The sequence below is a fragment of the Felis catus genome, chromosome C1, assembly GCF_018350175.1.
Source record: "Felis catus isolate Fca126 chromosome C1, F.catus_Fca126_mat1.0, whole genome shotgun sequence".
Taxonomy (NCBI): Eukaryota; Metazoa; Chordata; class Mammalia; order Carnivora; family Felidae; genus Felis; species Felis catus.
The window spans coordinates 126,655,961-126,682,176 of record NC_058375.1 but is presented as its reverse complement, the minus strand read 5'-3'; the positions used below and the strand labels follow the sequence as shown (position 1 = coordinate 126,682,176).

The following is a 26,216-nucleotide window of genomic DNA, read 5'->3' as shown; positions in this document are numbered from 1 at the left end:
AATAAAACACCAGTGTGACCTGTTCTCTGTTCTCTATTAGTAATTATCTCAGGATACCCAATGCTAGCTGCCACATCAGAAAAAAATCCAATTCTCAATAGCTTAACAAAATAAAGCTTATTCTTTAACTTGTGGAAAGCCTGAAGCGGGTCTTCCACTTATACCTACACCAGGTAGCATGGGATCCTCCTGGACCGTCATGCAGGGAAAGGGATGGAGGCGGCCCGGAGCCCTTGACTGCCTCCTCACTTAGCTCACAGACCACTGGCCTAAACACCCTAATCATTAGGGGAAGTTTTCATGAGCTCTAACTCCCTGCCTTGCTCATGGAGCATCTTGTCAACTTTTCTACCCAAGAACAGTACCTACAATGGACAGCAAAGTGACATTTACTGTCAGGAAGTCTGAGGGAGTAGCCCTCAAGGGGGACCCTTGCACCCTGCTCCTTGTTACATCCATGTTCATTTCCATATGAAAGTCTTTTCTGATTATCAGGAAAATACCACCTCTCAATTTTGCAATCCTACATCTTACGTGAGTGAAATGTTCAGTTCCCACACAATATACTATTTTTTAAAATAGTGAAATACGGGGCGCCTGGGTGGCTCAGTCGGTTGAGTGTCCGACTTCGGCTCAGGTCATGATCTCACGATCCGTGAGTTCGAGCCCCGCGTCGGGCTCTGTGCTGACCGCTCAGAGCCTGGAGCCTGTTTCGGATTCTGTGTCTCCCTCTTTCTCTGACCCTCCCCTGTTCATGCTCTCTCTCTGTCTCAAAAATAAAAAATAAAGAAATGTTAAAAAAAAATTTAACAAAATAAATAAATAAATAAATAAATAAATAAATAAAATAGTGAAATAAACAATATACCCACTACCTAGTTAAAAAAAAATAGGGTATCTCCAGTACCTTTAATGCTTTTATTGTGCTCCCCAACTACATCCACTTGCCATCCCCACAAACAGAACCACTGTTCTGAAATGTGTGTAAATCATGCCCCTGCTTTTCTTTACAGGAATACTACATATGTACATATTTGTAAGCAGTTTATTGTTCTATTGTTAGAGTTGCCTGTTTTCGGCCTTTAAATAAATGAAATCTTACTGCATATATGCCCCTGTGACATGCTTTTCATACTCAGTTCTGTGTCACACATGCTAGTGTCACAATGGATTGTTTATTTTCACTGCTCTATGGACATACTGTTACGTGATTATCCTTCCTACTGCTGAAGGGTATCAGGGCTTCTGGTCTGCAGACTTCATGAAGTGCTGTTGTGAACATTCCTGCTCATGTCTCCTGGTACACAAATGCACAAACATTTCTCGAAAGCAATGGTTCCAAGTTTGAATGTGCATCAGAATCACCTGGAAGGTTTGCTCAAGAACATACTGCTGGCCCCAGACCCAGACTCTCTGGTTCAGCCGGTCTGGGTGGCTGGAGAATGTACACCTTTAACAAGTTCCCAGAAGATGCTGGTGCTGCTGGTCTGGGGATTGCAGTGTGAGAACCACTCCCTAAAGGACATACTCAGGGACAAGTTACTGTATTATAGGCTATGTACATGTTCAAATTTTATTAGGAAACACAAATTATATTTCAAAGTTGTACCAATTTACACTGTTGCCAGCCATGGATAAGCCCTTGTTGCTCAAAATCCTTGTCAACATTTGAATATTGTCTAACTTTCAGATTTGTGTCCATTTGTTATGTGTGAAATGGTACCTCGCTATAGATTTACTTTGCATTTCTCAAATTACTAAAGAGGAAAAACATCTCATAAACGTTTTGCTCATTCTTTTTTCTTCTTCTATGGCCAGTTTATGTCTTTTTTTTAAACCTATTTTGCTAATAGGTTTTCAGCCCTTTTTAACTGATTCATGATTTATGATTTTTAAATATGTTAAATCTATTCTGGACACTACTTCATGTCAATTGTCTATGTGCAAATACCATTTTCCATTCTGTGGTTTCTCTTTTCATATTCTTTATGGCATTTGTTGAGAAAAAGTTCTTAATATTAATGTAGTTAAAATAATTGGTATTTTTCTTTATGGATATATTCTTTGTGTCTTATTTAAGAATAATCTCCTTACTCTAAAATTTTAAAGCTACTTGGGGTGCCTGGGTAGCTCAGTCAGTTAAGCATCCAACTCTTGATTTCAGATCAGTTCATGATTTCACGTTTTGTGAGTTTGAGCCCTCTGCCTGCTCTGCACTGACAATGAGGAGCCTGCCTGGGATTCTCTCTCTTTCTCTCTGCCCCAAATAAATAAATAAACTTTTTTTTTTTAATGTTTATTTTTAAAAGACAGACCACAAGTGGTAGAGGGGCAGAGAAACAGGGAGACACAGAATCCAAAGCAGGCTCCAGGCCCTGAGTTTTCAGCACAGAACCCAATGCAGGGCTCAAACCCATGTATCATGAAATCATGACCTGAGCTGAAGTCAGATGCTTAACCAAATGAGTCACCCAGGTACTCCCTCAAAAAGTTTTTTTTTTTAAACTACTTTCCCACATAGTATTCTAAACATTTTATGTGGGTTATTTTTGTTTTTTGTTCTTTGTTTTTATATAAGAGTCTTTCATCTGCCAAGAATTGATTTTTGAGTAGGGAGTAATCTAAGCATCCAATTTCATTTCCTTTCCCTCTTGAGGTACAAGGATAACCTCTTGTCCGAGCACTATTTATTGAATATGCCATCATTTCCCCACTGATCTGCCTTACCGTCTCTACCAGAACTTAAGTTTCCTTATATAGCTGGGGCTCTCTGTTTTATTAAACTACTTTGAGTCAATACCACACTCTTAGTTATTACAGCATTATAATAAGTCTTAATATCTCATAAAGCAAGACTTCCTAATTTATTGTTCTTTTTCAAGAATAGTTTGGCTATTGGGGCGCCTGGGTGGCTCAGTTGGTTAAGCATCTGACTTCGGCTCGGGTCATGATCTTATGGCTTCTGCGTTCAAGCCCTGAGTCAGGCTCTGTGCTGACAGCTCAGGGCCTGGAGCCTCTTCAGATTCTGTGTCTTTCTTTCTCTCTCTCTCTCTGTCCCTCCCCCGCTCACACTTTGTCTCTCAAAAATAAATAAACATTAAATTTTATTAAAAAGAATAGTTTGGCTATTTATGGCCTTTTGTTCTTCCATATACATTTTAGACTCAACTATCCTAATTCCACCAAAACTCAAAAAAAAAAAAAATTGAGATTTTATTAGGAATAGTATAGGTAGGTCACTGTGGGGAGAACTGACATCTTTGTGATACCAATTCCGTGTATGCAAGAACAATGGTATATCTCTCAATTTAGCGTTTTAATTTGTTTCAATAAAGTTTTAAGATTTTCTCATTTAAAAAACTTGCATATCTTACATGAACAAACAATTGTCCAAAGAAGACATCCTGACAGCCAACAGGCACATAAAAAGATGCTCAGTATCACTCATCATCAGGGAAATGCAAATTAAAACTACAATGAGATAATCACCTCACACCTGTCAGAATCAAAAACACAAGAAACAATAGGTGTTGGTGAGGATGTGGAGAAAAAGGAACACTCATGCACTACTGGTGGGAATGCAAACTGGTGCAGCTACTCTGGAAAACAGTAGGAGGTTCCTCAAAAAGTTAAAAATAAATCTACTCCAGGTCTAGCAGTATCACTACTGGGTATTTACCCAAATACTTTTGTATTTACCCAAATACAAAAACACTAATTCAAAGGGGTACATGCACCCCACATTTATAGCAACATTATTTACAATAGCCAAATTATGGAAGCAGCCCAGTGTCAATCAATTAATAAACGGACAAAGATGATGTGGTGCATGTACACACACACACACACACACACACACACACACACACAAATGGAATATCACTCAGCCATGGAAAAGAATGAAAACTTGCCATTTGAAACAACATGGATGGAGCTAGAGAGCATAATGTTAAGCAAAATAAGTCAGTCAGAGAAATACAAATACCATATGATTTCACTCATATGTGCAATTTAAGAAACAAATGAGCAAAGGGGAAAAGACAAACTAAAAAACAGACTCTTAACTATAGAGAACACACTGATGGTCACCAGAAGGGAGGTGGGAGTGGGGGTTACAAAGGTGAAGCGGATTAAGGAGTGCACTTGTGATGAGCACTGGGTGATGTATGGAAGTGTTAATCACTACATTGCACACCTGAAACTAATATAACACTGTATGTTAACTGGAATTAAAATAAAAACTTTTTAAAAAGTACTTAACATGCTTAAAAACAAAGGCTTGCATATCTTTTGCCAAATTCACCGCTAGGCAATTTTTGTTATTGGAAATTATATATTTAAATAATTAAAATTTATAAAATATACACTTTAATATTTATCTAGTATTTCAGTTGCTTTGGCTATGGTTTTTCAGAGAATCTAGGATGCCACTTTCTTTACTCTTAAATTTTATTTTAACTGCATGACTTTATCATATGCAATAAAAAGAATAGATCTCTGCTATGTCTGATAGGATTCAAATTTGAAAATATATCTCCTAAATCAGCTCCAAATGTTCCGACAACTTCTTTCCTGAGAATTGACCCAACATCGCTTTTGTCATTTTTCTCCAGCAGAACACAGTGGGAGAAAAGTGGGCAGAGGGGAGATGAAGACATTCATCATTTCTATTAAACACAGATTAAAAACTAGGCCTAGAAAACTAAAATGGGAAAATACTGACAATGGGTGAGTCTGTGTAATGGATTTACAGGATTTCTTTGTACTATCTTTGCAACTTTCTAAGTCTGAAATAATTTCCAAATAAAATGTTAAAAAGAAACTTTCAGCAATAACAAAAATCATGAACACGACCATTCTAGAGTTACTGCCACACCTTCTGTCAAAGGATTCTTTCCTGTTCAAGACCCTTTCCTAGGAGGGCAATCCATGAACATCCATGAACATTTTTCAGGTATGGTTGAAGGGAGAACCCAAGGAAGTTGGTCTGTTGGCTGGCCAGTGGCCCACAAATTACGCCTAACAGGCTGGATGAAAAGATGAACTGGGCTGATCATGTGCTTTACAGAATTGGAAAAGTGAAAGACCATGCTAGGAAGTAACAGAAGCTCGTACTGAAAGGTGCGGATGTGGAAGGGAAGAGATGCTGTCTTGGGCCCTGAGCAAGCTCAAAGTCCACAGGAACCAAAGTATGAACAAGATGAGGAGGCTGGCTGGTACTGGGACAGAAAGACAGTCACTCGGAGCCAAGTCACATTCGTGGTCATACAAGAGCAGGGAGGAGCTGTGAATTCCCGTAGCTAAGGTTCTCTAGAGCTAACCCCCTCCAGACTCTAGACTCCATGAGATCAAGTTCTTTGATGGCTCAGTTTCATTTCATGGCCCTCACTGCTCCCATGATTCCTTACTTTGGGTCTTTGTAACAAAACAAAAAAACAAACAAAAAAACAAAACCCAACTAGGGACACCTGGGTGGCTCAGTCGGTTAAGTGTCCAGCTCTTGATTTCGGCTCGGGTCATCTCACAGTTCGTGGGTTCAAGCCCCACGTCAGGTCTGTACTGACAGCACAGAGCTGGCTTGGGATTCTCTGTCGCCCTCTCTCTCTATGCCTCCCCCACTCACAGTCTCCCTCTCAAAATACATAAATAAACATTAAAAAAAAAAAAAACCTGCACCAGCCAAATGACAAGTAACCACATACCATGGCTACCACATGCTACCTCCAAGACAAATGAGTCAACTGAACCTGTGACCTTCCCATGTATCTGGCCAGGCCCTTATGTGTGCTGCTTTCACAGCCTGGTCAGGCTTCCCCCTCTTCGGTTCCTCCCATCACTAACCCTGGAGAGCACATGGATGGTCACAGACAAACCCAGAGTTGTTCTCTCCACAGAGGTGGGAGGAGGGCTAGCAGAGCACTTGCACCCATGGGCCCATGTGCATTTCTTCATAGGCAAGGAGCATCTTACATGCAGGAAACTCTTTGAGCTGGGTGTTGTTCATTTAACTCAGGCCTATGATTGTTAAACAAGCTCACATACTGTGTTTCTACCTGGAAATAGCTCTCTACATCTGACAGGTTCCGTAGACCTTTCTCCCACCACAGGGTCTAAGGATACAGTCCCCAGGGTCTTTTGAGTTCTGTGATCCCTTCTTTAAAGTGTTGTTTTGTCATTGTTGTTTTCCATTTCAGTGATAAGCTGAACAATGACTATCAGCTATTCTGACTCACATGAAGGCTGGGGGCCCAGTTGAAATTCCTATCACAGTGCTGCGAAGTGATTCAAAGAGAAATACCAGGTCTGTACGAAGCTGTTCCTTTAAGATATACCATGCATTAGTGGCATCTGGGTGGCTCATTTGGTTAAGTGCCTGACTCTGGATTTTACCTCGGGTCATGATCTCTCAGTTCATGGGATTGAGTCTCTGCATCAGGCTCTGCACTGACAGCACAGAACCTCCTTGGGATTCTCTCTCTCCCTCTCTCTCTGATCCTCCCCTCCCTGAACCCCCCTGTCTCTCAAAATAAATAAACTTAAAAAAAAAAAAGATACAAACTGGGGTGCCTGGGTGGCTTAGTTGGTTGAGTGTCCGACTTTAGCCTAGGTCATGATCTTGCCATTCATGGTCCATGAGTTTGAGCCTCGTGTCAGCATCTGTGCTGACAGCTCAGAGCCTGGAGCCTGTTTCGGATTCTGTCTGTCTGTCTGTCTGTCTCTCTCTGCCCCTCCCCCACTCAGGCTCTGTCTCTCTCTCTCTCAAAAATAAGCAAACATTTAAAAAATTTTTTAAAAAAGATATATACTATTTGTGCTTGAGAAACTCTGGATTAGCTTATTTAACTGTGAGAAAATTACCTGCTCTAAGATCATTTATAATAATTTGACTATTTGCAAAAGTTTCAGCTGAAATCTTCAGTAATGAGGGTCACCTATATCCCGACCTTCTCACAAGACTTGCTGAGCTATGACGTTCCCATTAGGACCTGAGCAGTCCTTCTTGAGCTGCCCCCAGCAGTACCCCTGTGCCTGAAGGTAGGTAGGTCAGCTTTTCCTACAGGTTGGTCATACATCAGCTTCCAGAAGCAGGTTCCAACCAGGATTCTCCTGGGGAATCCCCTAAACACACGAAGGAAACATGTCTGCTCTCCAGCCAGATGGCATAAGATCTGAAACTCCTGGGCTCTTTGGGCAGACTCATTTTTATAGACTGTCTATGGCTCAGCAGAGACGCATCCAGTCGGGACTGAGCAGCCTCCACACAGACCCATTCTAGGGAAGCTGCGTTCTTACACCACATCCAATTAAGCTACACAAACCTCCTGCTGGCCGGCCAGGACATGCTTCTCAAAGTTACTCCAAGTGCTTTTGCTGTCCTGGTTTGACCCTTACAGGGGTGCAGCCTGTCACTAGACTGCTTAAGAAGAGTGTCTCATTGCCTACAGCTGTTGTTTCCCCAATCCTGTGCCTATCCAGAAACAGTAGGAATGGAGAGCAGGGATTAAGGATATTGTAGGGCCCCTGAAAGAGCTGCTGCAAATGTACAGTCCTGTGCAGAAAGGATCTCCTGCCATGCGTCCAGGGTGGGCAGGGCACACAGGAAGTCTCTAGCCAGCTTCCAAGGACCAGGTTTCAGCCTCAGCCAAGGGAGACTGGGCCCTCTCCCCATGTCAGTGTTCCTTCCCTGATGCTGCCTTCAGTCCCAGAATAGCGGAGAACGTTTGGTAAATTCACATTCCAAAAATATTTCCTTTTCTCATGTAGGCAAGATAACACAGGAGTGACAGTGGGTTACTAAGAATGTGGTTCCTTCATTATGTAACACGGACAAAAATAAAAAGTGTTCTAGGCCAAAAATAGGGCTGAGAAAGAAGAATGAGAATAAATAGCACCGAGAAGTCATTATTTACTCAAACTGTCAAATGGCTGAAGAACTTAAGAAAAGTTTTGATCTGTGTCCCATCACTTGTTAATCAGGACTGACGAGCCCCTGGAGGGAGCCGATATCACTCTCCTGACAAATGTGTATGCAGAGGAGGGTGCTTAAGGAAGGGTAAGTAGCAGAAGTACTCATTCTCCTTCCCTGTCGGCAGCAAACTGGCAAGACTGAGGACTCCTGGACGCTGTATGTGATGTCCTTATAGACATCGCCCCACCGTGGGTCACGTAACAGAAAGGGTGTGGATTTCACTGGAGTGTGGACAGAGCAGGACTCTTCCGGGAGGGGCTATGTTTGCAGGTGGGTGTGCTGGGCTGATGACACACTGTGAATCCATGCTGGGCACTGCCTCTCACGTCAGAGCAGCTGGCCCCTCGGGCTCGAGTCAGAGATCAGGCATTCAGGACACAACCGCCTTCACTAACCACCTCTCACACTTCACCAAATCCTGGCTGTGTCACTTGCTGAATCTCTCACACCCTCACCACCGCCACAACCCAAGCCAAGACCATTCCTTGCGGGGATCACTGTGGCTCCTGAGGGTGTGAGTCTAGTCTTGCTCCTCCTCCTGTACTGCAAACCTTTCTAGCTCCTCCACTGTCACTGGACAAGGTCCAAGTTCCTAGAACCAAGGTCCTAGAACAGACCATCCCTTCCTCTACTACCTTGACTCTCTCTTCTCACTCTTTGCTCTGGCCACACCCAACACTGTGTCTGCAGGCCTCTGCAGATAAGCCCCACTGCCTGGAACACGCTTCAACTATTCCCAACTTCCCACCCAGCCCTCTGCCTAGACAGGGTCTACTTAGCTTGTTAAACGCTGTGACCCAAGGAAGGAAAAAGGAATCAAAAGAAATCAGTTGATTTGATGAGATGGTAGGAGATTCGAGGTCACTCTTGCTATTATGGGGCTGTTTGGACAGTCATCTCTATGCACACTGGCTGGGCCCGTGTGTCCTCAAGTTAAACAACGGCTAACCATTCATTCACCTACAGCCATACCACTTTATAGTACGGTTCCTTTAAAAAGCTTGTCTTTATTAAACAATGGCCTGTACCATGCTGGGCATTCTTTAGATGGTATCTTAATTTTGTTACAATGTGTTGGATGCTTACTTTTGTCTCCATTTGGCAAAGGAAGATGTTAGGTACCTGCCCAGTGTCTCCCGGCTCATAAAGAAGGCAGAGATTGAGACCTACCGCTGTCTGGAGGTAGGTCGATGCTTTTACACATCAGTCTCCATGGCCTACCACTGACTGGATGGGCATCTGTCCATCCGATGGCTTCTGTGTGAATGAGGCTTTTATGTGTTGAACTGTGACCCCCTGCTCCCTTCCAAAAAGAAAGGCGTGTTGAACTCCTAAACCCCTTGTACCTCAGAATGTGATGTCTGGAAACAGGGTCATTGCAGATGTAGTCAGTTCAGATGAGGTCATACTGGTGTCACAGGAAGAGAACAGACACAGACACCTGGGAGAGAAGCCATATGACAATAGGGGCCCAGACAGAAGTGCTGTAGCTACAAGCTAAGGAGTAGCAGGGCCTGCTGGCAACCACCAGAAGCAAGGGAAAGGGAGGGAAGGATCCTCCCCTGCAGGTTTCAGAGGAAGCGTGGCCCTGCCAACACCCTGATTTCAAACTCAAAGCCTCCAGAACTGTGAGACAATACATTTTTGCCGTTTTTAAGCCACGTGGTCTGTGGTACTTTGTTACAGAACTTTGTTCTGTTCTTTCCTGGAGAATACTTTCTATCACAGGCTTACGTACTGCAGATAGTCAACTCACCAGCTTTAAACCCAACTAGCAGCTCCTATGGCATGAGCCGGCCCAGGCTGCACACATCTCCTCACAGGCCATTCATCCACCTTATTCTGGGACAAGATGAAGACAAATCTGCAAACTTAAACAAAGAATATTCTATCATGGATTTGCCTGGGGGGAGGGGGGGGAGGGGACCATGAGCTTCTTATCAACCAGAGAGGGAAGGAATGTAGCTTCTTTAGAGAAGCTCATTTGGTTGGAAAGCAGCAGGGGGATGTGTGCCTCTGAGAAGACACTGAGGCCTCTGCCAAAACCTTCCAGAGACCCCTGCTGCCGAGGAGGGCCCCACAAAAGGGACAAGGGGAGAGCTCCCCAATCAGAGATTGGGCCACCCTGTCTTCTCTGACCAGGGGCCGAGTGGGGGCCTTCTGTTCAGCCATCTTCCTCGGCTGATAAGCCCACCCCAGGAACACTCCCTGCAACAGATGAGACTGCTCATTTGAGGGAGATTTATCCATGACCACCTGTCGGACATCACAAGCTGCCAGGGGGAAAACTGCTGGCAAAGAAGCCACGCTACTAGGAACTAGCTTTATTCTAGATAAAGAATTAGCCAAACCCATTTATCTAGGTTGATGCCATGCTCCACTTCTCAGAGCTAGAGAAAGGACAGCAGCAGTTGTCCGGCTTCCAGGAGCTCATATTCTGAAATATTCTGGCTTCAAGGTGCCCAAGAGCTCAAAATTAGAACCCAGAAAAATCAGTGCCCCCCCCCCACCCCTTGCTATCAAGAGACACTCATTCATTCAGCATTTGTTGAGTGCCAAGATCTATCCTTTCCCCAGCGAGCTCAGAAGGAGCTGGCAGCAAGAGTGGGGCAGGGAATTGGGTCACAGCTGGCTTGAAACAGTGGCTTCATGCTCTCACCCTGTATTGTACCCTACTTATAGCCTCTGGCCTCCAATTCCTGGCAAAGAACAGTGCACAGCAACCACAGCCCCAACTGGCTAGGGTAGAAGTGGTGAGTGCACCCATCTGCCCTCCAGCCAGGAACTTCCCTGCTCTTTCCCAGTAAAAACAGTGTTACCTTTCTGCATGCAGGTGCTCCTGTGCATCCACAGGTTTGCAACAAGTAGTTCTGAGCTTGCGTCTTATTCCACATCTCAGTGGCACTTGACACAGTTGATCAATTCCCACTTCCTTCAAATATTTTATTTCCTAGCTTCTGGAACATCACACTCATGGTTTTCTTTCGACCTCAGTGGCTGCTCCTTCTTAGTCTCCTCTGGCAGTTCTCTTCCTCTTCCGGATCTTGGGTTCAGTCCCCAGACCTTCTCTTTGCACTGTACTCACCACCCCTCAGAGCTCTCATACTGTCTGACCTCGATTTACTGCACAAGCTCTAACCTCATCCTTAAACCCCAAATTTACACAATCACTTGGGTATTCTGTAATTTTTTCTGTGAAACAAACTGTCCCTGAAACTGAGTTTAAAATAAAAACATTATTGCACACTGTTTCTGAGGGTCTGCAATCCACGCAGAGTGAGGTGGGTACGTCTGGCTCTTGGTTCCTCAAGAGGCCACGGACTTCTGAGACTGAGGAGAATCCACTTGCAAGCTCACTCACATGGCCATCAGCAGGTGTCCTCACTTCCTCACCATGTGGGCCTCTCCTTAGGGTTGTTTGTGGCATGGAAATTGACTTCACCCACAGCAAGTGACAAGAGGGACAGAGAGACACACGAGAACATGCAGCCAAAACGGAAGCTACAACATCCTTTATAACCTAATCTTAGAAGTGCCATACCAATGCTTTCTCCATGTTCATTGGTCAAAATATGGAGGCTGGGACTACCACAGGGGTGTGAATACCAGGAGACAGGGATCAGTGGGGGCCACCTTAAAGGCTTGCTACACCACAGGTATCTAAATGCTACCTCAAAATTAATACAATGTAACTCAGGATCTTCTATCACCCCCCAAAATGCTCTTCCCTCTGTCTTCTTCATTTCAACAAATAACAGCATCACTTACTGTTACTCAGGTCCCAAACCTTGAGTCATCCTTCACTTACTCATACCTTCATGGATTCCATCAGCCAATTCTGTGCATTGTTTTCAAAATATACACCATACTTGTACCCCTGCTCATCAGTGTATTGTCCACACTGCAGCCACAACTCAAATTCTGTAAACATAAGATCATGACACTCCCCTGTTCAATATTCTCCAATGGCTTCCCTCTCAATCAAGAAACAAACCCAAGGGGCACCTGGGTGGCTCATTCGGTTAAGCATCTGACTTTGGCTCAGGTCATGATCTCGCGGTTCGTGAGTTTGAGCCCCGTGTTGGGCTCTGTGCTGACAGCTCGGAACCTGCAGCCTGCTTTGGATTCTGTGTCACCCTCTCTCTGCCCCTCCCCTACTCATAACTATAATGAAAGTAAACTGGGGTAACTGCCAATAAAAAAGAAGGTACAAAGCATGTTCTTAAGACCCCTACAAGACTCCACAGGCTGCAAATATTTAGGGAGACATGAGACAGGATAAAACTAACTGAAATAAGAATAAAGTGCTCACCAGAGGAGAGAAAAGAAAAGTAGCCAAAGAAAGCAAGACTTTCCTTTTTATTAGACTCACAATGCCATTTTGAAGTCCAACCTCTTTGAAAAATGTTTCTTTACTATTAACTTCCTCAATGGGAAGCAGACAAACCCTGTCCTTGAAAGATACATTTTCTACCTGGTACAGTGCTCAGTCCTCAGGCCTGCATTGGTATGGTTTACCAACAGCCATCAAGTAAAGCATCTCAGAGAAAAGCACTGTGAAGGCTGGGAGGTAACCAACCAGGGCCTCCCCTACTTCATATGTACATATATACATATATATGTGCATATATACGTATATATGTACACACTTTTTTTTTTTACAAAAATAATATAACAGGGTTTACACAGCTCTATTAATTCTTTAAATTATATACGCAAGGTCTATGCTTCAGTATAACCATTTTTTGCTTTGGATTAAAATGGGAATTTTAGGCTTAAAAATAGATTTGAGATTACCGAACAGAGGCCATACAGCAACACAGACTTAATAAATCTTGATCACCACATAACTAGAAATTATGTTGCTGTTATTCTTATGCTGGGTGCTATATACATCCCCATCGATTATTTTCACTTTATCTAGAATGCAAAAGCAAAATAGTTCACTGAAATAATCTTCTAATCATTACATTAGCATATACACCAAATTATACTAACTGCATGATAATCTCTATGTTCCAAGCTGTATTTGTAGCAATGTGCTCATCTCTACTCCATTAAACATAGTGTCCAGTCAACAATTACAAAAAAAAAAAAAAAAGAAAAAAAGGAATGCATGCTATAGAGCAAGAAGAGAACAGTTTGCAGGTTGATATCTCACTGGCAACCAACACGTAAAATAAACAAACCTTACAAGATATAAAACTAATTTGCAGTAACATTCAATATATAGTTTTCTCAGAAGGAATACATTTAAGTCACAGTTACGTGGAAAAACAGAAACTATGTGAAATTCTAGGCTTTCTCCTAGAATATTCAAAATGCTCATCAAAAGTTAATTAATACAATAAGGATGGCCACTAGATGATTGAATAAACAGAATGTCATTTAGTATTTCAAAAACACAGATTCTGGGAAAAGCTACCACCAAAATATTCAGAAATCTGAATTAACAGATATTCTGTTTTGCATACCTGATACTAACAAGTACCACAAGTGTGTTTACACAGACTAAAAATGCAAGGTGATAACCTAAGGAACAGTAACAGGAAAGAATAAATGAGCACAATCCCACTGGAGTACAGAGAGCTCCTGTTGTTTTTCTGGTCCCTGTACATCCCCCTACCCACTACCCACTACCCCTACCCCTGGTCAAACAAGGACCATCTCTTCAGGAGCAAATCTTTCAAAAGCTCAAGCCCATTCTCTCTGCCCAAACCGAGATACAACAAAGCCCAAGCATGAAGCTGGAAAAGTCTTTCAGATGCTGGTATGATTCCTGATCATTGGACTGGACAAGTCCTCTTCATGGTCTCTCAAGTTCTGACTGACACAAACTCCCTCCCACAGAAGGGGTCAGAGCAGTCTCTGAAGCCATAAATGAGGTGGCTCTAGAAGAATTAGAAGAAGGAGGTATCTGATGAAAAGGCACCTGCAAGTCTGAAATCCTCTTTGGTGAGAACACTATACATGCGCTGAGGCAGAGCTCGGGAGTACGGGGCTGGGCGTGGCACAGTGGTGCGCAATATGAGTTCCCGGCCAGCAGGAGGTGGGAAGTCTGACACCGAGTTCTGCCTTCTCTCTTCTGGAGAGCTCACTCTCTTCAGTTCCTCCTCCGGTGGAGCCATGGCTGCAGCCTTGAACAGAATCAAATGCTAAATTCAAGAGCAAGTCCAATGCTAAACTTAGATCATTTTGAAGGACAGATGAACAAACATGATAAATACATAAAAGATGTTCTACATTACTCAGTAATGCAGTCAGCCATGTTATGATTATTCAAAAACCAACACAGAAAAAGCAAGAAGCTTGAAACAATGCACGAACAGCCAGATATTACAAATAAACTGGTAACAGAGACAAAAGAGATCACGAATGCCAGGCAATCTGCACTGAAAAGTGAGGACCATATTCCGACATCTGATGAAGAGGGAAAATGTAGTACTGGTTTCTACACGTTTCTTCTAGCAACAACCCAAGTTCAAGTCTGATGTCCTCAGTCCAGGAAGGAGCTGCTTCTCCCCCAAAGTCTGGAAAGATGGTTTTTATCTCCATTCTTTCATTTCTTTCTTTTTAAGATTCATTTGCCAAATTAAAACTGGGGACACTTGTTTTGTTTGCTGAGTGGCTAAAGTGATAAAGAAATGACAGAGGTCCATGTAACGTAGCAATGGCCACAAAAGAGAAGTTCTCAATATTAAAGGCATCTAGTTTTCCATTAAAATTACGTAAAAAACATTCAATTAGAGCCTTCATTTTAATATTGGTCACTATACTTCTTTCATTTCTCAGATTATTAAATTTCTTTTAAAATACCATCGATTTAGAAAAAAATATTGTTTGGGCAATGGAAATATGAAATCATGTTATACTAAACATCAGCATGAAAGGTATGCCAAATCCAGACTGTTAAAGATGTGGTTAGTCTTAATGACCTTATGAAGTTAGAGGGATGGGAAGGAACAAGGGACTATGAGGGACAAAGGCTATTTTGTTACCTCATCAGAAGATTCAGTCAGCTTGAGAAAGGGTGAGAAAAGAAACAGTGATGAAAAGGAAACAAGCAAGATGGTTTAAAAAGAGCTAGACAAGAGATTTCAAGATCATTTCAGAGACAGCATGCACTACATTAAGGAACATGATCCTATCAAAAGAATATCAAGACAAACACACACCACATAGAACACACCTAGCTGTTAAATTGAGCAGACATATCCCACTTCTCATGCATCTGATGGTTCAACAGGCAAATGTGTCATTTAATGGGAAAAATTGATAAAACTGAAACACAATCCAATCTGTGGTTTATTTGTTGAATTCCAGTGGAATCCACCACTGACACATGTAATTATAATGAAGTTTATAAAACCTTAATAAAGTGTATAATTTTAAGCACAAAGTTATAAATATGTAAAGCTGCTGTATGCTACACAAAATTCTCAGTGAAATTTAACTTTTTTAAAAAGTTAAAATCTTGATTTATTAGAATTGATATAAAGTGTCAGTTGATAATGAAAAGTTACATGAATAAACTTTAGTGGTTTACGGCCAGACATTTAAGATCTGAGTTCAAAAATGTACCAATCAGGTGCTTGTAATACGGATTACAGTCTGCCAACTCCCAAAAGCATTCCCTACAAGGTCTGAAAGTTTGAAATGTTTTACAAATGCAATTGTACAACTGGGAAAAATGTGTAATTTCAGTATCCCTTAAAGGGGATTAGCTATACAAGGCCAATGAAAGGATGAGACACTCCTATATTTACTGATGTAAATTTTTTGTATTAATTTTCTGTATTTTTACAGTGAGCCTTTACTAACTTTCTAGGGAGGAAAAGCTATTTCCATTTTGTGGAAAATAATTTTGTTTAACTATCTAAAACAAGGAATACTCTCAGCATTAAAAATAAAAATACATTAGATTTTAAGTCCTCTTAATACACAAGTTTTTATTTATTTATTATTTATTTAAAAAAAATTTTTGTTAACGTTTATTTATTTTTGAGACAGAGAGAGACAGAGCATGAACGGGGGAGGGTCAGAGAGAGGGAGACACAGAATCCGAAACAGGCTCCAGGCTCCGAGCTGTCAGCACAGAGCCCGACGCGGGGCTCGAACTCACGGACCGTGAGATCATGACCTGAGCCGAAGTCGGCCGCTCAACCGACTGAGCCACCCAGGCGCCCCAATACACAAGTTTTTAAAAGTGAGGACAGAGAAAAGAATTGCTGCAACAGGAGAAAAATTCATATTGGTGGTGACAAGGAAATGTGGTTGTTAGCTTCTGGCTAGTGAGCTGGTAAAGGATATAGGATGCAAAAACAAACTTGATTCCTGGTTTCATGGCAGAGACAAAAACAAATCAAAGTAAGCATCTACTGTTTTCTAGAACTCTATAAGGAAATTAAGTACTTGGTTTTTAACTTGAAATCTTAAAGTTAGGGAGCAATCTCGCACATAATCACAGGTTTCATTTCTTGCTAAAAATTCAAATCAGTACATTTGGCTATCAAATTGACTACATTAACTAGATATACTCCAGACAGATTCAAAGGAGATTATACAGCTTTTATATCGTATGTAAACCCATGAAAATTCTTTTTGATTCTGAGAATTATACTTTCACAAGTGGGTCGTTCTAGAGTCATCATAGTTCCAGGTAAAGGACACTCTGTACTTACATATCTTTCCTTGACTTACAATCAAGTTACGTCCCAAGAAACGCATCCTAAGTTGAAAATATCCTAAATTGGGAGCACCTGAATGGCTCAGTCGGTTATGGGTCCAACTCTTGATTTCGCCTCAGGTCATGATCTCACGGTTTGTGGGTTTAAGCCCCATATCAGGCTCTGCACTGATGGCATGGACCCTTATTGGGATTCTCTATCTCCCTCTGTCTCTCTGTCACTCCTCCGCTTGCACTCTCCCTCCCTGTCTCTCTCAAAAGTAAATAAACATTAAAAAAAAAAAAAAGAAAGAAAGAAAGAAAAAAAGAAAATACCTATGTTGAGAATACATTTACTATACCTATCCTACCAAACATTGTAACTCAGCCTGGTCTACCTTACCCAAGCTCAGAACACTCACATAAGCCTACAGTTGGGCAAAAATCATCTCACACAAAGTCTGTTTTATAATAAAATGTTGACTACCTCATGTAATTTATTAAAATACTGTACTGAAAGTGAGTGCCAGAACAGTTGTCTGGGTAGAGTAGTTGTAAGTAAGTGTATCAACTGTTTGCCCTCATGACCATGTGGCTGCCGGGGACTGGCCGTTGCACCTGCCCAGCATCACAAGAGAGGAATGTGCAGCATATACTGCTGGCCTGAAAAAAGACCAAAATTCAAAATGCGGCTTCTACTGAATATATATTTTTCTCACCATCATAAAGTCAAATATCATAAGTCAAATCATCGTAAGTCAGGGACTGTCCACAGCACACTCCAGAATACTTTTATCACAATCTTTAATATTAATGAGCCCTGATATCATCAGTACAGAGAGTATCCACACAAAGTGTAACTAGCATCACCTTCATAAAAATTCAAATTTTAATGAATGTCAGAAAGTACTACATAACTACTCTCAGTAGTAGAGGTAATGCCAAAGATAATTTTTGCAACTGGGCTTTCTGTCCTGAAGCCTGTTTCCCCAATTCTACATATCTGAAATCTTGCTTTTCCTTAGATCAATTCACTATAACAGAAACAGATATACTAACTTCACAAACAAAACTGTGAATCCATTTGGAGTACATGGAGTTTAAAATTGGTAAAACTGAACTCTATTCTAATTTGAAAGCATGCAACATTTTTTCCTACCGCACTGCAGTGGCCATTGCCGAGTCCCTATTAGATTCTACAACAATGGATTTCAGACTCTTCTGACTTCTGAAATTTATATCCTAAAATATACTTATAATTTTGTTTAAATATGTAAGAAAGAAAATGGATTTCAGAGACTCAGAAGTCACCGTTGAGAGTCACTGTTTTTATATTGTTCGAGCCCAATGCCAAGACTTACACTCAGCAGCTGTATTATCAGCCATGTGTGGGAATCAAACCGGCAACTTACTGAGTAGAGGTCTGGAGACATCATGACACAGTCAATAAGCATATTCACATACCCTCTGAGCATTCACAAACAGCTTGTGAATGATTTTGCCAGCATGTCCTCTTCCTGCACCCACAACTAACACTTCAGGTTGCTCCAAAAGGCAACTCACAAACCTAGGGGAGAGAGGTAATGAAAGCACAGAAAGTGAGCTGCTCAGTTCACACCATGTCAGTCTCCCAGATTAATGTTGTGGAAAACTCTCAAATTGATACTGGCTAAACCTACCAAGGCTAGAGTGGAACTTTTACAACAGAAAAGAGTCACATTTGGAATTAAAATAGACTCAAATGACAATCTTATTGCCTTTCATCTGTTTTCACAGAATTTTTAAAAACCCATCTTTGTAAAAGGGCAAAAAGAAATATTCGGTCTGTCTTTCAGACTAGAAGCTTCAAGAATACTACAATAAATAAAAGATTCGAACAGTAAATTTAGACAAAAAAACCCAAGTTATATGTATACAGCAAAGCAATGATCCACATTTCTCATTTTTGTTCTTTTAAGGGGTGTGTGTGTGTGTAAAAGATACATTTTACTGGGCAAAGTCTCAACTGTGCCATTAGGTGCTGGAAACACTGCACCTCCATGTATATCACAGATAACCTATGTTAGAGTTCTGAAGCTATGAGAGTGCCTGCACCACTAATTCATACTGCTATTTTAGAAATGATTCCCTTGATTAGCGTTCATTCTTCTCATTTAAAAGGAAGGAATTTTCAAGAGCAAAGAAGGCTAAGACAAAATTTCCCCGAACACAAGACATAAAATTCTAACAAGAACTTGTTAAGAGCTATAGCATGTCTTGTCATATGATATTATTTAGCATCAACAATGCCATTTCATTTCTGAAAAGGCTGGTGAAGACTTTAAAATTATGATAAATTCAAGTTGCTGAAGCGGCTAATTTGGAAACACTTTATCACATATAAAAACATTTTTCTTTCAAGTACCATAAGCAACAATGGAAAGGGACTCATACTAACAGGTAATGGTGCCAAGACTTTCTCAGGAGGAGGAAATGATTGACCCGGTCATCTGTATCATCTTGGAGAGGCCATCTGGTCACTCTTTCAAAACATGTTCACAAGGTACACAAGATATGCACCTTTGCTATCAAAAACCTTACTTAGAGTTAAATAAATAACTAGGAATATTGGGGAGAAATACAATTTCACAACACCTCAGACTGGTTAAAGAACAGTGAGAGCTGAAAGCAAAGCTCTGGGGCACTGCAAGTAACAAAGAATCACTAGCTCTTCCACAGGCAACTGCAGGCACATTCCTAGAAAAAAGGACCTGGTAGACTTGTTTTTAAATGTAGAAGGAAGGGATCCACTTTGCAAACACCCAGAAATACAGGAGAAGTCAAATTCTATGATAATTAAATATTTTTCTGTCTCTAGCTGATGCTTGTTACAAATAACATAGGGGTACAACAAAAGAATCTCAACATTCTATTAAAGTTTTCTGAAGAGAATGGTGGTTTTTCCTACTGCAGATAAAAGTTACTCAAATATCAATTACTTTTCAAGGTCTTCCTTTTCCTCCTCTTGTTCACATTTCTCAGTTCCAAACTTGGCTTTCAGTGAGCGGGCTCTGGCAATTATAGCTTCTACATTAGTAATTTGATGGATGATTTCCTAACAGTGGAAAAGGGAGAAACATACATTGGAAAGCAGCAAAAAAAGCAGCCTTTAAAAAATGTAACTTTAAAATAATCATTGCCAACTGGGGAGAACACTTGGCAAGACCCTGACATACAGCAAACTTACTTCCAATTTCTTGTCTTCTGGATTGGGGAAGTGCAGAACTTTACTGGAATGAGTTATTATCTGCTTTATAATCTTCTTAACTAAAGAAATGTTTTCCAGATTTTCTATTTTGAAAAAGATCAAAGCCATAATTAAGTCAGGCAAAATATACTTTCATTTTGGAAATAAACTAATGACTAATGAAGTAAGACATTTACCTTCTTCCTTTACCTTGAGTACAGCTGCATGAATTACACAAGGTAACAGGTGCCGAGCAAGGTCTGCAGGTTTCTGGACTGCCAGATAGTGCAGCACCTGAAGGAGGCATAAAGTTACATAAATGACCAATGCAGCTGTCAAAGAATAAAGTCTCCATCTATGAAAGAAAAAAATCCTCTGCAGTAGGGAGCTCTCTTAGTACCTTGCCGTACTCATCCAGGTAAGGAGCTACCAACAACAATGTTAAGAATAATATCACTGAAAACAATTCAGGACTTCAGTCTTTAATAGTGGTGAATATTCCCACATTTTACTTTTCTTGCTTCCATATGTAATACATGCAAGTAAGGGAAATACAAAGAAAATAAAAACTGTCTGTAAATTATACCACCTAGAGATAACAACTGTTAATGGTGGAGCATTTTTATTCCGGGATGTTTTAAAACACTGAATATACATATTAGGTGAACTAAGTATGTAAAATACTGTTCTATAAACTGCTTCTCGCTTAACATTTCCAAACACTGATAGAGACCTTCCACTAATTTTTTTGTTTGCTTTAGTTGTTTTATTGTTTTTTTTCCAAAATGGAAATTGTTTTATTATTTTTCAGATTAAAAAAAATACAGAGATGGGGCTCCTGGGTGGCTCAGTCAGTTGAGCATCCAACTCTTGATTTCGGCTCAGGTCATGATCCCAGGGTTGTAGGATCAAGCCTCACATCAGTTTCAGCACTGAGTGTGGAGCCTGCTTAAGATTCTGTCTCTCTCCCTCCCTCTGCCCCTCTCCCCTGCTCATGTGTGCTCTCTCTAAAATAATAGTAATAATAATAAAAATTAAAAAATAAATAAATTCAGAGAAGTTATGTATAACACATGGACCTTACCTTAATGCTCCTTATTCAAGAGCAATAAAGATAAAAGAAATATAATCTCATAGGTAAACATGGATGATAAATGCTCACAGATTTCAGAAACAAATACAGAGAAGTATAATGTAAAAGTTGTCTAGAAATCCTACTTCCTAAAGGAGCAACCTTATTTTTCTGTTTATCTTCTTAGACTTATTTCTATTCCCATTTAAACACAAAGATACAGATACATATGCAATTTCTTAACAAAAAATCGTAATGCACATACTATTTTAGAACTTGCTTTGTTCCTTTAATGACTTATAACCTTTATTTTTTGGCTTGGAGAGTTCTCTGTGGTTTGAAAATTTTTTTAATTAAGAAATACACATACCAGAGTATTTATAAATAGTTCAGAAGACACTAATTTTAGAAGAACTGTTTAGAATGAACACTCATTTACACATCAACCAGCTTAAGAAACAGAGTATCACCAGCACTTTCCAAGTCCCTGTTGCCTCCATGATCAAGTCTCCCTCCCTCATGCACCTCACCCTCAACAAATAATAGTTTTCTCACATAGCTGTGTAGCCCTAAATAATGTATCGCTTAGTTTGGTCTGGTTTTAATCTTTATATAAATGCAATGTTTCTAGTTACATTCCCTCAGTGACTTGTTCTTCACTTGGCATTCTTTTTGAGACTGCATATGCTGATACATGCTAATATTAAAATGTTCCTCCATTGATGGACGCCTGTGTGGCTCAGTCGGTTAAGCGTCCAACTTTTGGTTTTGGCTCAGGTTATGATCTTGCGGCTTCATGGGTTCAGCCCCGCATCAGGCTCTGTGCTAGCAGCACAGAGCTTGCTTGAGATTCTCTCTCTCCTCTCTCTGCCCCTGCCCAACTCGTGGTGTGTGTGTCTCTCAAATAAATAAATTTTAAGAAATGAAATGAAATGAAATAAAATAAAATAAAAAATAAAATAAAATAAAATAATAAAATAAAATGTTCCTCCATTGATAGACTTCCCCACTCCACCCCCTGCCAAATTTTTGACTATTACAAATAAGGTTCCTGTTATGTTATTGGGTATGTTTCCTGGTACACATGTAGAAGAATTTCTTGAAGGTATATACCTAAAAACAGAGTTAGGATATGTACAAGACAATGGCAAGTGATTACTTACCTAGACTCACCTTTACCTCATTTAATTGCGTGGATCTCTCTCCTCTGTGCACATAATATATACATACATACATTTTTTTCCTGAATAATCTGAAAGCCAGTTACATACATCATGTCCCTTTATCCCCAAATATCTATTTCCCCAAATTAAGAAAGTTTTCTATAATCAAAATATAAACTATTATGATTATATAAACTATATAAACTACCTTTAACACTGCTCAAATACTTTTAATCTAGTCTACTGTCCTTATTTCATTTTTGTCAACAGACCACATAATGACTTATATTACCCACCACCATACAGGATCCAATTAAAGACCATACACTGCCTTAAGTTGCCATACCTCATTAACCTCAACAAATCTCGAAGTTTTCCAGTCTTTTATAACACTGACATTTAAAAAAAAATTTTTTTAACGTTTATTCATTTTTTGATAGAGACAGAGCTTGAATGGGGGAGGGACAGAGAAAGAGGGAGACACAGAATCTGAAACAGGCTCCAGGCTCTGAATTGACAGCATAGAGCTCGACGCAGGGCTCGACCTCACAGACTGTGAGATCATGACCTGAGCCGAATCTGGACACCCAACCGACTGAGCCACCCAGGCGCCCCTATAACATTGACATTTTGAATACAGTACCCTCCCCTCACCTTTCTGAATAAGTGGAATCCCACACTTTATTCATATTTCCTTAGTTTTAAAAATTTTAGATATAATTTACATACCATAAAATTCACCACTTTAAACATACACTTCAGTGGTTTTTAGCATACTTACAAGTTATACAACCATCACCATTATCTAATTCCAAAACATCTTAATCACCCCAAAAAGAAGCCCATTACCCAACAGCAGTCATTCCCTCATTTCTCCCACCTCCTAGCCCCTAGTAACTACTAAACTAACTTTCTGTCTTCATGAATTTGCCTATTCTGGTATTTCCCATAAATGGAAGCATGTAACATGTGGCCTTCTATTTCTGGTTTCTTTCACTTAGCACTTAGCACACTGTTAGCACAGTGTTAAGGTTCTTAGCACAATGTTAAGGTTTGTTCGTGTTATACCATGTATCAGAACTTCATTCATTTTTATGGCTCAATAGTATGCTATTGTATGAATATGCCACATTTATTCCTTCATTAGTTGACAGATGAAGGTTTGTTCCTCTTTTTTGCTATTATGAATCATACTGTCAATATCTGTATATTCACTTTCCTTAGTTTTTTTTTTTAATATTTTTGAGACAGAGACAGAGACAGAGAGAGAGAGAGAGAGAGATTGAGAGAGAGAGAGAAACAGAGAGGGAGACAGAGTATCCGCAGCAGGCTCCAGGCTCTGAGCTGTCAGCACAGAGCCTGACACGGGGCTCAAACCCACAAACCGTGAGATCATGACCTAAGCTAAGTCGGATGCTTAACCGACTGAGCCACCCAGGCATCCTTCAATTTCCTTAGTTTTTATTTATGTCCTTTTCCTATTTCAGGAGCCCATCCAGGATACATTATATTTGGTAGTCATGTTTCTAGGCTCCCCTTACATGTAACACTTTCTTAGACTTCCTTTGTGTTCACTGCCCTTGACAGTTTTAAGGAATTCTAGTCAGGTATTTTGTAACAAGAGCCTCTACTCAAACTTATTTAATGTTTTTCTTATGATCAAACTGGGGCTAGGTATTTCTGGGAAGACAAGAGATGTAAAGTGCTACTTCATCACCTCATATCAACAGCACATGAAACTACCAATATGACTTATCCCTGTTGTTAACCTCGCTCACCTGGCTAAGACAGTATTGTCAGATGTCTGCACTGTAAATTTACTCATGTTCTCTAATTTAAATACTGTACTCTTTATTTTTTTTATTTTTAAAAAAAATTTTTTTTTCAACGTTTTTTATTTATTTTTGGGACAGAGAGAAACAGAGCATGAACGGGGGAGGGGCAGAGAGAGAGGGAGACACAGCATCGGAAAACAGGCTCCAGGCTCCGAGCCATCATCCCAGAGCCTGACGCGGGGCTCGAACTCACGGACCGAGAGATCGTGACCTGGCTGAAGTCGGACGCTTAACCGACTGCGCCACCCAGGCGCCCCAATACTGTACTCTTTAAAGGAAATCACTCTGTACAGCCCATGTTTATGGAATGGGATTTATGCTCCACCTCCTTGTAGGCAGAGTAGATTTGGAGTTCTTCTGCATTAGATTGGTCTCTTCTCACCAATTTATTTACTTATTTGTATCACTATAGACTCAAGGATGTTTATTTCATACTTTGAGTTACAGTCCAATAGTATTTTATTTTATTGTTCAAATTGTTCCAGTACTGGCCATTGGGAAATGTTTTAGTTGGTTCCTGTGTCCCTTTAATATACTCCTACAATGGTATGTTGGGGGGGGGTTTGGTGTTTTGGGTTTTTTTTTTTTTTTTTTGGCTCTTTTTAGAATACAATGTCTCTCATCTTGGGTTTACCTAATGTTTCCTCATGACTTGATGCAAAATATACAATCTCAGATCAGTGCTAAGTGCTGGTGGATCCTTACAACACATCTCGATGTAGACAATCTGCATCTGCCCCTTATTAGTGATATTAATTTTGACCATCCACTCAAGGTATTACCCCATTTCTCTACTACATAGTTATTATTTCCTTGCAATTCAGAAGTAATCTGTGGAGAAACACTTTAAAACCATGTAAGTATGATGCTCTTCACCCAAATTCCCACCTGGACATCTCTTGGTTAATTCTTACTTGAACCAATTAATCTTTACTATGAATACTGCTGTAAAATGAAGGGTTTTCAACTCCAGCATACCCTCCATATTCATCTGTCATCTTTGAGCTGCAATACCTCCCTTCTCTCTCATTTATCTGTAAATTATCAATGGAGACCCATGGGTGCTGACTTTTTTCCAATGGTTTATAATTTGTTACCATCCTTAATTATTTGCCATTCAGCTTGTCCAGGTTTTGACAATAAGAGTTCCTTTAAGCTACCTCCTTAGGAAATACTCCTCTTTTTAAGCAGTTTCTTATTTTCTGGCAACACATAATGTTCCACATTCATATTATACCTTCTTTATCCCAATTCCCAAACCAGCCATTTCTCTGAGGAAGACACAGTTCCTTTTAGTAAGAAATGTTCTAGAAATCAATATATATGTGTTTACTGCTACTGAGATGTCCCTGCTTCTAGACACCTTCAGGAGAAAGCTACGAAATATATGCTTGTATATATGCATATGCATATACCCACATACCTATCGATACTTTAGAAACCTATAGTTCCACACCAACACTTCCAATTCCAATCCACTGCCATTGGGTCTCCCTCACTTTCTTCAATTCCATGTTTGCATCGCACTTCCACAGCAAGAATTCTGGCTTCTAACACCACCAACACATTTAATTACTCATTTGCTCAAACAATAATCCACCCAAAAGTTTCAGAACTGCTTACCCACATAACTACAACAAACAAATTTAGAAAACAAAGTTTAGGATTTGTCTGCAGTGCTCTCCCACCTCCCGCCAAACCAGAGGGTATACAGTCAAACATATCTTATGTGGTTGATCATAAATTACTTGAGTTAAATTATCCTCCCAACCTTGACCTCGTTTCAGTGTGGTTATGTTATTATCCGAATCACACCCGAGTTCATTTATCCAGCTTGCTTTCAGTTTTGGTCATGTCCCTCCTGTCTATTCTTGTTAATTTAATTTTTGATTATGTAGGCAATTAACATTTTTCCAGAAGTCAAAGTGTACAGGAAGTATACTCTTCTCTACATGTCACTCCCTTCCACACTCCTTTCACTCTATATTTTCTTCCCCCTTTCAACCATTCCAGGTAACTAATTTCAATGCTTTCAGTTTTGTGAAGATAAATTTGTTTTTGTGAAGATAAAGAGGTAAGTGTTTTCTTAATCTCCCCCTCTTTTTACACAAAATGAAGGATACTACATATATTCATTGGTACTTTACTTCTCTCTTAAAAACATCCTAAAAATCACTATCAGTTAATAGACATTTTCCTCATTTTTAAACAACTGCAAAGTCCTCTATTATGTAGATCAACCACAGTTTATTCAATAAAGCTCCTAAATTTGAGCATACAGATAGT

The 26,216-nt window shown here is 40.3% G+C and overlaps 1 protein-coding gene across 6 annotated transcripts in view; it reads right to left on the bottom strand.

Annotated features, from left to right (window-relative positions):
* Positions 1 to 12,310: 12,310 nt before the first annotated feature.
* RAB3GAP1 (RAB3 GTPase activating protein catalytic subunit 1) overlaps positions 12,311 to 26,216 on the bottom strand; it is a 111,834-nt gene continuing 97,928 nt past the window's right edge. For 4 of the 6 annotated variants that reach the window (XM_023259279.2, XM_023259282.2, XM_023259283.2 and 1 more), the window contains 6 exons: positions 20,058 to 20,154; positions 19,861 to 19,964; positions 19,613 to 19,728; positions 18,099 to 18,201; positions 14,968 to 14,988; positions 12,311 to 14,106 (listed from right to left, as the gene is read on the bottom strand). In XM_023259279.2, coding sequence (XP_023115047.2) covers positions 13,870 to 14,106; positions 14,968 to 14,988; positions 18,099 to 18,201; positions 19,613 to 19,728; positions 19,861 to 19,964; positions 20,058 to 20,154 — 678 coding nt within the window. In that variant the 3' untranslated portion in view covers positions 12,311 to 13,869. Of the gene's footprint in view, positions 14,107 to 14,168; positions 14,598 to 14,967; positions 14,989 to 18,098; positions 18,202 to 19,612; positions 19,729 to 19,860; positions 19,965 to 20,057; positions 20,155 to 26,216 lie in introns of those variants that run through there. The other 2 variants (XM_023259280.2, XM_045034816.1) reach the window with 2 other exon arrangements.